The 12567-nt window shown below is 40.7% G+C and overlaps 1 protein-coding gene across 2 annotated transcripts in view; it reads left to right on the plus strand.

Moving 5' to 3' along the window:
• Positions 1 to 12567, plus strand: part of CNTN3 (contactin 3) — a 94649-nt gene that overhangs the window by 48736 nt on the left and 33346 nt on the right. For both annotated transcript variants that reach the window (XM_056501850.1, XM_056501849.1), the window contains exons 4-6: positions 7774 to 8013; positions 8851 to 8953; positions 9914 to 10098. In XM_056501850.1, the coding sequence (XP_056357825.1) occupies positions 7774 to 8013; positions 8851 to 8953; positions 9914 to 10098 (528 nt within the window). The remainder of the gene's footprint in view (positions 1 to 7773; positions 8014 to 8850; positions 8954 to 9913; positions 10099 to 12567) is intronic.

The following is a 12567-nucleotide window of genomic DNA, read 5'->3' on the forward strand; positions in this document are numbered from 1 at the left end:
AGCCTGGGACATTCCAGGGATCCAGGGCAGCCACAGCTGCTCTGTGCTGGGGCCCCAGAACCCTCCCAGGAAAGGATTTCTTCCTAATATCCCATCCAAACTCCCCTTTCACCAGCCTGGTTCTGCACATTTGCTTCCTGCTCTCATTGCAGGTTGTGGATGACACACGTCTGGGCACCAGCAATAAATCACATTTCCAGAGCTTCTTGCACAGAAATGTATTTTAAGGAGAGTGGTACCTTGAATATTGTGGGGGCATTCTCCTTAAAAACAGCTCCATAGTGTTCCTGTGCTGTCTCAATCTGCCAAGGAGAAATGGCATTTTTATTTAAAAACATATTTCTCAATAGTCCTGCTGGTGTTGTCATCATCATCTGCACAAATTTCAGCTGACAGTTTGGAATCAAATGGTGCCTGAGAGACACCTCTGTTTGTCCATGTGAAGGGAGATAATACATGTTCTCAGCTGCATCTTCAGTGATTTCTATCTGCCAGGGCATTATTTTCACCACCAGCACCAAACCAGTGCTGCAGACACTCTGCTATGCACTTTGTCAAATTCCTGAAGCACTTTTATCTTTTGATAAACCTCTGTTTGTGTGGCTGAGGTAATCCAGGCTGGAATTAATATATCTTATTTGTATATTTGTGCACCATCTTTAATTGCTTTATTCTGCATGTTTTTAAGCTGACACAGAGGTGGGTAAGTGACCTAAGAAGCTTTTAGGAAAATCTTAGAGAACTCTTTAACCCCACATTCCATTGAGGGATATTTCTTGGAAGAATGAGGGGATGGAAAGAAAAAAAGAGAAGTAGATTAGGAAGAACCAAATTACAAGAAAAAAAATTCAGTTGAACCATTTCACTTACCCAGTGCCAGGTATCTCAGTTGTGCCTTGGGGAAAAGAGGAGAAAACTTGGAGACAATAACTGCATTTGGCTCTCCACCAAGTTTATTTTTATCCCTAAATTGTGACTGTGGGGTATTTCTCCTCCAGCTCTTTATTATCTTCTCTAGTAAAATATTTGGGTTTTTCTTTGGAAAGAGATAATTGATTAGGAGGAGGGAGGTGGCTGCAGTCCCAGCTGATCCCAGCACTCAGAACAGGAGTGCTGAAAGGAATTTCTGTTTTTCACAAGGGTTTTATCAAGTACCTTCTCCTAAAAGAGTGCAAGAGTACCAAATGAAAGTGTCACTAATTACTGCTTCCACATATAAATATTGGTGCTTTACTTTGAAAACTGACTCCTGGGTACTTCCATTAGTTTTCCTTGGTTTATGTCCCTAATATTTAACATTCACAAGAAATCAGATTTATTTTAGTTCAGCAATAAACTAAACTATTGCCTTTTTTATCCTCAAAATTATTATAGACAGGAAGCAATTTAAAATCCTTCCAGCTATTGAAAAAGCACAACAGAGTCCTGGAAACGCTCTCAGCAATTAAATGTAAAGTTGTAGGGAGGTGATTAAAAGAACAATTTGTCACTTGAAATGGATATGGCTAATGGGGATGTATTTACATATTGCTTCCTAAAGCACTTTCTGACTTTTCTGCTGCTTCCAGAGTGGGAGCAGCGTGCTCAGAGCCAGGAATGACACAGCCAGTCTGGAGCAATTAGTGCAGAGATGTGATGGAGAGGAACCAATCCAGCCCTTGCACAGCTCCAGGGGAAGGGAAATGGGGATTTTTGTCAGCACTGGGACCCAAGGGCAGCAGAGCTGTTCTGGCAGCTCTCATGAACATCTGGGAGCACCAAGGGATGGCTGATGCCATTGGGCATGAGGAGCTGCTCCTGGCTGATGGTCCCTGGGCTGCTCAGCCTTCTCCAGGGATGTGCTCTTTGCAGTTGGACTTTCAGGAGGGTTTGGTGGTGATAAAGAACTCAGCTGCCAGTCTGCAGCATCTCTGCCCCCCCAGGGATGAGTTTAGAAATGTTGGTGCTTTCATTCCAGTGGTGAGCATTGCTTGTGATACTGCTTTGAATGATTTAGAAAAGCTCCAGGAATTATGAGGTGGAACAAGGGACCTTTAGTGGCTCTTTGGCATCCCTGTGTGACAGATCATTGTGTGCAGTACCTCTTGGCCAGTTCTGTGGCTGTGGGGACAGCAGAAAAAAATACACAGTTTAGTCTTTGTGAAGAATTACATCTGGTTTTACATCAAACTAAAGCTTCCAAAATAAAAAAAAAGAACAAGTGGACTCTTACCCTGTTTCATTTAAAATTGAAAATCAGGTTTTAGCCTGAAGTAGGAACCTTGCAACTTCAGCTGAAACATTTCAATATTCTCATTAAACGAAAAGATTGGAATTGCAGGATACTGTGTGTGTGTCACTGCTCTCATTGTTCTGGGCTGTTCCATACACACCAGTTGCATGCCTGATGACCTGCTCAGCAGGCTGAAAATTGATCTGGTATATTTTAGCTATAAAATAATTCTCCTTTTATGCCAAAACCATTAATGTTATACATTAGTTTCAAATTAGAGTGTTGCCATTATACTCTGGAATAAAATTAACTTCTGGGGATTCTACAGTATTTGTAGCTGGATTTGCATTCCCATCAAGCAGTTTACATTTTGTATAAACAAAAATTCAGCTAAAAGAGTTCTGCAGAGTTCAGGTGAAATTTCAGATGTTGGGAGAACACTGCACCTATTTTAAGCAGATCTCACTGTCTCACATCACTCCTGGAGGCCATAATTCAAGCCCTACTATAATTGTCATTATTTTTATATGGAGAACATGAACAAAAAGTAAATACCAACCCAGTTTGTTCTCTGAAGTGTGACTGGAGCTAAAGACTTTTTCATTATCAGTGATAGAACTCCTTGAATGCCAAGAGCCCAGGATCCCCCTTGGAAATGCAGTCTGAGCCTTGGTTGGGTTGGTTTTTCCCAGCTGCACAACCTAGGTCAGCTTTTAATTCCTGGGCATTGACTGTGTACAAGAATATACCCTGAACCTTTGCAATTATGTACAATTTATCTCAAATCACACTCTAAACTGCTTTTTCATTGCCAAAATGCTTCCTTTTCTGACAGTGGCATTTGAAGCTGCAGTTTACACATTTGTGATGGGAGCACATAAACACCTTGTCCTACGCCTCCAGAGCAGGAGATTTTTATTTGGAAAGCAACCTTTAGCGTTTGCCAGAAGAAATGAGGGAGATGTTGCTTGTTTTGTGGCACAGAGAAGGTGCCACCAGGAGCAGCTGGTGGTGGGGGCTTGCCCAGGGGAGGATGCTCAAGGAACAGTGACCCAAGCAAGGAAAGTATTAAGGAGAATTGAGGGTAATTTATGTAAAATAAAGTAAATTATACCCCTGGGAGCACTCACATTGCAGTAACCCAGCCCCACAGCAGTGTAACCCAAGGATTTGCCTGCAAAGAGCATCCTCTGGCACCTTCATGCACTTTAACCTCATTAATTAATTTCCAGCTTGCAGGTAATTTGTTTGCACTTTGCCAGAGGTCCCTGCAGACAGCCAGTGATGGTAAATGGACATTTTTGTGGGTGATGATCCCACAAAACCCAAGCTGAGGGCTCAGGGAGCTGTCAGAGCTCCTCCCTCCTGGTGAGTGATGCTCATCCACAAACCAGAGACTCTGCTCCCTTTCCTGCCATTCCATCACACTTTGAGCTGAAATTGGGCCAAGTGAGGAACTAATTGGTTTCTGCCCTAATTTGGGAGTCTGTTATTATCCTCTCAAAATCAGTGTTACTTTTCTATTATTTTTAACCTAAGATAGATAATTCAAAATTGCTGTTTGCTGCAGATTTCCATGGTTTTAATTGCAGTTTCTGACATTGCTAAATTTTGTCTGATTACTTTCTTGGAAACAGTTTTCCAGGTGCCATCCTGTGGGATAAGCAGAAAGCCATTTGAAGACAAAATTCCAGAGTATTTTAGCTTCTCCGTGTATCTCTGCTACAGAATATTGTAAAATCAGAACTGGAGAAGTGCATGAAATAATTGGGATTTGGGTATCAATGATTGACATGAAACTTTTTTATGTTTTGGTGGTTGTTTTTTTCTGTTTGTTTGTATTTTTTGTTTGTTTTTTTTTTTAACCTTGTATTGTTCGGGGTGCTCCATGCTCCCCAAAATCAAGAATTTTCATTTCCTACCAGCTTTTTTTTTGGAAACACCCACTTGGCTAATTCAAACCCAGTCAGTTTGGATCATTTTAAATCTGTTTCAGGAGAATATTGTTCACATCATTTACTTGTGGCTATTTTAGAAGTCTCATTTAGGTGTGAATTGTGGGGCTGCAGTAAATATTGAGCAGGTGTAGAGATGGCCCAGAAGACAAGGATCAAGGGCTGACATTATTTATGCAAATAGTGGATAAAATGAACTTTCTGAATTGTCCTTTTCCATTTGATCATATGTCTGTGTGCCTTTTTATCCCCCCAATCTTCTGTTTTTCCAACTTCCTGAATTTAATTACAGTTTGGGATTTCCACCACTGCTGTTGTCACTTAAATTCAGTTTCCAAGCAGTAAAATCACCCTGGTTCTGTAAATGATCTCCTAGTGAAGTGTTTCAGTCTCACTTAGAAGGAATGTGTAATTTCTTTAAATTCTGTATTTCTGAAATTCTTTAAACATAATTTAAAGCCATATTTTCAAAAGGATGTGCATAAACGTAAGGCTTGACTTTGAACATAGTTAAAAACCAATAAATGTGTGGGTTTTACCTCATTATGTTCCTTTTGCAACAGTAATTTGGGGTTTTGTAAGGTTCATAAATAGCAGGAAATGACCCTGGTAAACCTCAAAGGCCGTGGTGATTTAATTGTTGAATTTCATAAAGAATTCAGGTTTAAAAATGGCAGGTAATTTTATAAGCATTTTTTTAATTGAGCACTTAGATGCACAAAAGGCCTGGAACAGTGTGAACATGCTGAGTGTGTTGGAGACTGCACAGTAAATAATAATCAAATAATGCAAAATAAAGAGAAGCCGCCAAGCAAGATGTAGCAAGCAAATAAAAATTGAGTAATAACTGTAATTTCCAATACCTTATCCATGTATGGTCGCCAAATAAGGAAAAAATGCATTGGAAAGCAAAAGGCTTAGAACTCAGAGGAAGCCCAGGAGAGACATATTACTTCCATTTATAACAGAAAATCAACTGAAAACTTGTAATTGACAGGAAGGGAGTGAGTTTGTGTCCCTGGAGGTGCCCTGAGATCAGCACCAGGCAAATGGTGTAAACATAATAAATCACAGCACAAGTTGTTTAATGTGATTTTATTATTATTATTATTATTTTGGAAAATAAGAATTCAGTTTTGTAAAGGACGGTAAATATAAACTGAGGTGGTGGTGGTGGGGCACAGGGATAGAAATACCCCAGAGATTTTTAAGAGAGTCAGTGAAAATCTGTGCTGAGTGGGGAATTGGGATTTCAGGAGTGTTTATTCACAGGCTGTTGAAGGACCCAATTAAACTGGAATCCACTTTGCATAATCCCAGTGACTGATTTCTGTGGGTTTATCTTGATTTAATCCAATATCATAGGAATGAAATGAAGCTTCTTCTTTTCCTGCTGCATCTCCAGATCTCTGCACCCCTCACACTGTTCTGGACATATTTTTCTTTTTATTTTCTCCTTTTTTTTTTTTTTTTTTTTTTAAGCATGAAATAATATTTTGAGCAAGGACACACAAGTGGTTCAATAAATACCAGAACCAGCAAAGCCTGGTGTCACCCACTGCTGCCTTGTGGGTGTCTGAGTTTGGTGTGGAGCTGAAAATTTTTTTTTTTTGATCCCTACCTTGGTGTGCAGCCCCTCCCTCAGTGCTGTCATCTCCACCCTGCTCTTCTGTACTAAGAGTTCTTCTCTATTTTCTGCCTTTCCCATTTAGAAAGACCATGTAGTCCCCCTCAAACTCCTCAGGTCGACTCTCCTTTTTCTTTCTTTGAAATAATTTAATATTCCTCACTGCACTAATTCCCCCATTGTTTCCTGAAAAATCCTTGCTGCTTTCCCTTGCATGAATTAATTCCACCTCTGCAGGAATTCTGGAGGAAGGAATTGTGCTAAAGCCATTGCTGCTCCTGAGGAGATGCTGCAGGTCCACAGGGTGATCATCTTGCAGGAATTTCCTCCTTGCAGTTCTGGTTTTGGCAATAAATATTTCTAAATATGACAGAAGTTTAACTCCTGAGCCTGTTAAGGGTCAGGACATGCCCCTGCTGCAAAATTCTCATAATGGAAGAGGTTTAAATATTGATAGAAGAAAATTAAATGCACTTTAATGATCAGCCGTTTCATTTGATGCCTTTTTTTTCATTAGGCAGCCCATAAATATCTTAATAATTTCATTTATTGAGTGGTTTTTTTTTTTCACCTGCACAATCTTAACTTGTGTTAAATTGTCCTGTTGGCTTTGGCAGCCTGGGGAGGTGTTGAGGGTTCAGGATGTGTCACCTTCTCATTTTGTGATGCACCCAAATTTGTGCACCTTCAAATTAAACCTGTGCAGGAAGGGCTGCTCTCCATTTCGTGGGGGCAGTGCCAGTGCTGCAGACACTGCAACACCAAGAGAGGTCAATCAAGCTGTAATCATTGCTAATTAGCACTTGCAGAAGCTGTAATCTTTGCATAAGTGGCACGTGGGTGAAAAATTATTCCTTGCCTAGAACACCATTAAAAATTTATTTTCCTTTGATCCTGTAGGAAATGGATGAGGCAAACACGTGGCCTTGCACAGGAAGGGGCTTTTGTCAATTAAAATTGGGCACACACAGCCCACAGTGAGGCTCAGAAAACAAAACAAATTCCGTGGATTTTTTTTTTTGCCAACTTTCTTAGTTTATCTTTTGAGGCGTGGGTTTGTTTTCTTTCCTTTCAAATAATCACAATGAATGGTAGTGAGGGCTGCTTTGCCCCATCATGCAGACATTTTTTAATGGAGTTTTTACAGAGTTTTGTATTAAAAATTAGTTTTGCTGTGTGATGAGCCCTACTGGGAATTTAGGCTTCTTCTGACATTCTTATCACGTGGATACTCCTGTCCTGTTTCTACCTGCTAATCATCTGGCTGAGGGGTTAAGCAGCTACTGAAGGAATAATCTTTCCATTTTAGCAAAGTTTGCTCTCATTTTTGCTGTCTGCTCCTTTTTCCATGCATATTAAATTTAGGAAAAAAAAAAAAAAAAAAGGAGATTTAAGGAGATTTAAAGAAACCCCCTAACATGCTGGATTTCTTTAGCCTTTTTTTTCTGCTGGAGGAGGAAAAAATGGGGGGTGTTGCTAGTTTGTGGTACTTTATAAAATGTGCTGTTCTCAGTCATGGGCTCTGTTTGTTACACAGTAAAGTGTTGTAAACAATGCAATGCTGTCAAACACACAATAAAGTGTCTCTGTTGAGCCAGGAGCAGCCAATAACAGCAACACACTCCTTTATTGAAAACCAACCCATATTTCTGGGAGGGTTTGTGAGCAGCAACACATTTCTTTATTGAAAACCAACCCATATTTCTGTTTGTGAACCTCAAGCAGGACAGGAGTTCATTGGGCAGTAGGAGAAAACATCCCATGTCACATACATCATGCACGGTCAACACCAGGTGCTGATCTGTGTTATTAATTAATTTATATTTGTAAGAAAGCGATCATCCTGGGAAAGTGTCACAGCCTGGGAAAGAAGCTCAGAACCTCAGCAGTGAGCACAGTTTTTGCAGGGGGGGAAAAAAACTGGGAAAATCCCACCAAAAAACTGGGAAAATCACTTGTGTGTGTTTCTCCCCACGCAGAGGTGTCGTTCGCCTGGATCTTCAACGAGTACCCGTCGTTCGTGCAGGAGGACAGCCGGCGCTTCGTGTCGCAGGAGACGGGGCACCTGTACATCGCCAAGGTGGAGCCGTCGGACGTGGGCAACTACAGCTGCGTGGTGACCAGCAGGGCCAGCAGCAGGGCCGGCAGCAGGGCCGGCAGCAGGGCCAGCAGCAGCCCCGCGCTGGGCTCGCCCACGCCGCTGGTGCTGCGCACGGACGGTACGGCCGGCAGCGTCCCGGGGACCGGGGCTCTTCTGTCAGCTAGGGCACAGTCACAGCGTGGTGCTGTGCTTTTATTGAGGGGCAATGACCAGGGGCACAAACCCACAGCTGGCTCCCACGTGGATTCCAGATGGACATGTTGTTATTCTAGCTAGAACACAATCACAGCATGGTTCTGTGCAGGTGCTTTTATTGAGGGGCAACGATCAGGGGTACAAACCCACATCTGGCTCCCACGTGCTATAATTTCTCACAATTCTTATTACAATTAAACAATAATTATATCCAGTTACCAAACAATCATTGTATTTAACAATAGTTTTATTTATCATGTGATGATTACACAGGTACAGACAAAGCTCAGTGTTTGTTCCCAGGGCCTGGTTCCCTTTCCCAGGCCCACCAGACCCAACCTTTCTTTCCACCCCCTGAATCCATTGCACACAATTCCCATGTTTATAAACATTTTAACCCTATGCTATCAGCACCATGATTCTTGTGTGTATTCTCATGTATTGGTGTACAGCTGAAAATGGGTTTTTTTGGTCCCTAACTCAGTGTGCAGCCCCTCAGCCCCTTCAAACTCCCCAGGTATACTCTCTTTTTTCTTTTTTTGAAATAATTTAATACATCATTGAATTAAAATACAAAGATAGTGTTATCTTTCTACAAAGATAAACTCTGTTGCATCCACACTCTGTCCCTGATCTCACTGTGCCTCCCTTTATAAGCAGATTGCCAGAGAAATAAACTTCATTTTGAATTGCAGAAGAGAGAAAGAAAGCCCTTTAAAAATCACCCTCAAAGTCTGACCTTCCCAATTGTCTCCCACAGGTGTAATGGGGGAATATGAGCCCAAAATAGAAGTTCAGTTCCCAGAGACACTGGCAGCAGCCAAGGGCTCCACTGTGAAGCTGGAGTGCTTTGCACTAGGAAAGTAAGTTCTCATCTTCACTGAAAACTGAAGCACCTTAGGGTTCACCTGCACAAGAGCTCTGGGGTTCTGGAAGTTGTTCTGTGTTTTCCCAATGCCTGATTTTTGTCATCGCAGCTCCTGCCTTCAATTAAGAGGGCAAAGACTCTTGGAGAGTATTTTGATTTTATTTAGAATTAAGATGTGTATGTTGGCAGCACAGGAATTTACATTTCATTTTGAATTGAGTAGATTCAGTGTGGTTTTGCATATGACCTTTTTTATTAAGTCTCTCTTCTCTGTGCAAGGTAATGGTGCTGAAGTCTGTGAGAATGTTGTCTGAATTCTCCTCTTAAATGTACTTGATGCTTTCATAATATTGTTCTTTCTTTATAGCCAGAATAAAGATTGAAATGCATTTCTCCTCTGAGTGATGCTTCACTCACAGCTGATACCTTTTCTCTTTCACAGATGATCTGAGAATGCATTTGTGTTTCTGTAAATGTATTTACTTCCCAGTGTGGGGTTTGCTTGCAGGCAGCTTTGTCAGGTGCCCATATCAGACTGATAACTTGATATTTCTTTGGCTGCTGGTGAGGGGAGGGAAAGTTTGCAAATCAGAGAATAAAAGGCTGCTGGAGGATGGCAATTCCAAAAGCATTGCCTGGGTTCTTCCTCCATGCTAGCCACTGGTAAATCTCACCCATCCTCTGGGGAGGCCAGTGCTGATTTACAGGAAATTTTGCAATTACTGGGCATTCACAGAGACACTCCTGACAAATTTGGTACCAGAAATGCAGCGTAGGAATCAGCAGTGAATGCAAATCAGGTGCCAGAGTGTCTGCCCATCTGTCATGTACAGTGTGGTTCCTGCTTTAACACAGCCTGCAAGCCACTGCTGAATTTAGTTTGCTTTAAGTATCTCATTATGACAATCAAGGACTTTAAGCAAAACTGTTTAAAATCTCATTACTCTCCCTTTAGCCCTGTGCCTCAGATTAACTGGAGAAGAACTGACGGGCTGCCATTCCCAAGTAAAATAAAGCTGAGGAAATCCAATGGCATGATTGAAATCCCTAATTTCCAGCAGGAGGACGCAGGGCTCTATGAATGCATTACTGAAAACTCCAGAGGCAAAAACATTGCAAGAGGACGTCTCACTTACTATGGTAAGTGCCTCTCTCCCACCTTTCTTTGCTCCTCAAACACAAACTGCTCTGGGGTGCTCTGGAAATTCCAGTTTCTGCAGTTCCATCAGGCATCTGGGCTTAAAAATCCATGGCATTTAAGTGCTCCCAGAAAATGAGAATTTCTGCAGGAGTTTCTTGGTAAGGTCTCTAAGAAATGGTTTAAAAGCTCACAAGGATTGCTGAGAGTAAAGTGCTTGTGCTTGTTTTTTCTGTGACAGACTTTTTTTTAAAAAACATTTCTTGGTCCATTGGTGAAACCTTCAATTTTCAGTCAATTGGATTTATTTGGGGGATCATTTAGGCCTCCCATCTATGGGAAGTACAAATTTTGTCTTGCTTTGTGAAAAGATTACTGATGGATATTCTCAATCCTGTGCTTTCAAAACAGCCAATTTTATTTTAAAATGAGTAAATAAATGGGAGGATATAATCCAGTATAGGAAATGAAATAATATGAAATTTTATAGCTGGAAAAAAGGCAGTCTCTTGTGCATTTAGAGGCTATAGAGTGAAATGAGTATCAGCAAAGCACACTGGTGGTGGTGTAAAGCAAGAGTGATTTGCAACAAAGTGGTAATTGACAATTTTTGTTAAAGCCAGATCTCAGCAAATATAATTTTCTTTACTTCAATGGCAATTTAAACAGTGGTTCTGACTCTGCCTTGGAATGTTTCCCTCATGGAGGAATGTTTGAGCAAAGAGATGTTTTTTTAGTTGGATAAAGGCACAGAACACAATTCCTTTGCAACTGGGAGCAAGTTCTTTACTGCCTCTCCACGGGGAGCTGTGGTTGGGAGAACTCACAGATTTTGGTCCATGAAGATTTTACTTTAAGGCACAGCAGAATTTTTTTTAAGGAGGAAGGAAAAGAGATTTCTCTCCTTACCAGCTTCCAAATTGATCTTTACACTGAATGAACATTGTTGGAAATGTTCATGGTTAGGACTTGAAGCAGCACAAATTTTCCATGCACTGATTGTAATTATGACTTTTTGAGAAATCCTGTGATTAACACAGGGCAATAAATCCAAGCTGCTTCACCTGCCAGTGTGCTCTGCCATTCCAAACCTTGCACTGTGCATTTGGTTTTATTAAGTGGCCTTTTTTGGTGCTTGAAAGTTCCAGAGTTGTGGTTTGTGCATCATTTTGGCTCAACATTCCTATGGCAGTGTTAAATTGGGGCAGTTATGAGATACATCAGCGTAAATTACATATTAAATAGAGTTTTTCTGATGGAATTACAAGGACTGATTAGTTCATCAGCCCTGTAATTCCAACATGGCCATTCCTGGGGTACGTGCCCTGCTGCCCAAATTCTTCTTTGCTCATTAAAAGGCCACAGAGCTGAAATAAAGGATGTTGCTGATCAATAAAAGCAACCCAGCTGCAGTTCTGTAACACTTGGATCAGTGTGAATGTTTCCATTGCAAATCTAGGCAGGGATTTGAACCCTCAGATGGAGTTCATATTCCAGCAGGAATGGCTGCCCATGTTAAGAGTCATCCCTGATATGGATGTTTATCTTCAAAAGAATAATGAGAGCTGTAATGGCAGTAATGGGACTCCAACTGTTTCATTTCATTTGTTCTGCTTCATGGAACCCATTCTGCAGAATTAAATAGATTTAAGTAATCTTTCTTATTTTGGTACTTGCTTTGTTGTTGCAGTTAGAATTCCAACAAGCCTGGATTCAGGATAAGAGCATTGAACTCTTTTTGATAATTTGAAGTTAGAGATAAGATATTCAGAAGATATTCTGATGGATTGCCACCTCATCTGGTGCCAAAGCCCAGAAATCTGTCTGGTGAGGAAACCTAACCACATCCCACTCAGCCTTCCAATAAAAGATCAATATTTAAGGAAGTTGTTCTAAAAGCAGATGAGGGTTTGGGGGAAACTAATGCAGTAAACTGAAGACAGAGTAAAAAATCTGCCAGAAAGTACCAATGCTGTCAAAAATCCACAGATCTGATGTTTTAGGGGATGGTGGCTGCTGTGGTAAAAGTTTAAGGCATGTCTGCTTATCAAATATAGAAAAATATAAACATTACAAAAGTACAAATATCTTTTTATTTCAGTAGTGACAACATTGATTTTCCTCTTGGCAGAACAAAGCAAGTTTCTGCCTGACCCACAAAACCAGTATGAGAAGGATTGGAGTTAATGTTTTGCAGGTTTTCATAGTGAAATAATGTGAAAAAGAAATCTTCAGGAGGAAAAGATATTGATAAAAATCTTTCATGTGCTGGAAAAATAGGTTTTTCTTTCTTTGCAAACTTTAAAGACTCTTTGTAAATGTGACATAAAGCTGACCCTAAACAAAAGCTTGAAACATGAACTGCTCTGCTCCTATTCTGTTTTGATTTATGAGCTGGAACTGGGAAGTTTAAAATCTGGAAATCAAGTTTTCCAGTGCAGAAATAGTTTGGTTAAAACTTTCTTTTCACC

The sequence above is a fragment of the Oenanthe melanoleuca genome, chromosome 12, assembly GCF_029582105.1.
Source record: "Oenanthe melanoleuca isolate GR-GAL-2019-014 chromosome 12, OMel1.0, whole genome shotgun sequence".
In the NCBI taxonomy this organism is placed as follows: Eukaryota; Metazoa; Chordata; class Aves; order Passeriformes; family Muscicapidae; genus Oenanthe; species Oenanthe melanoleuca.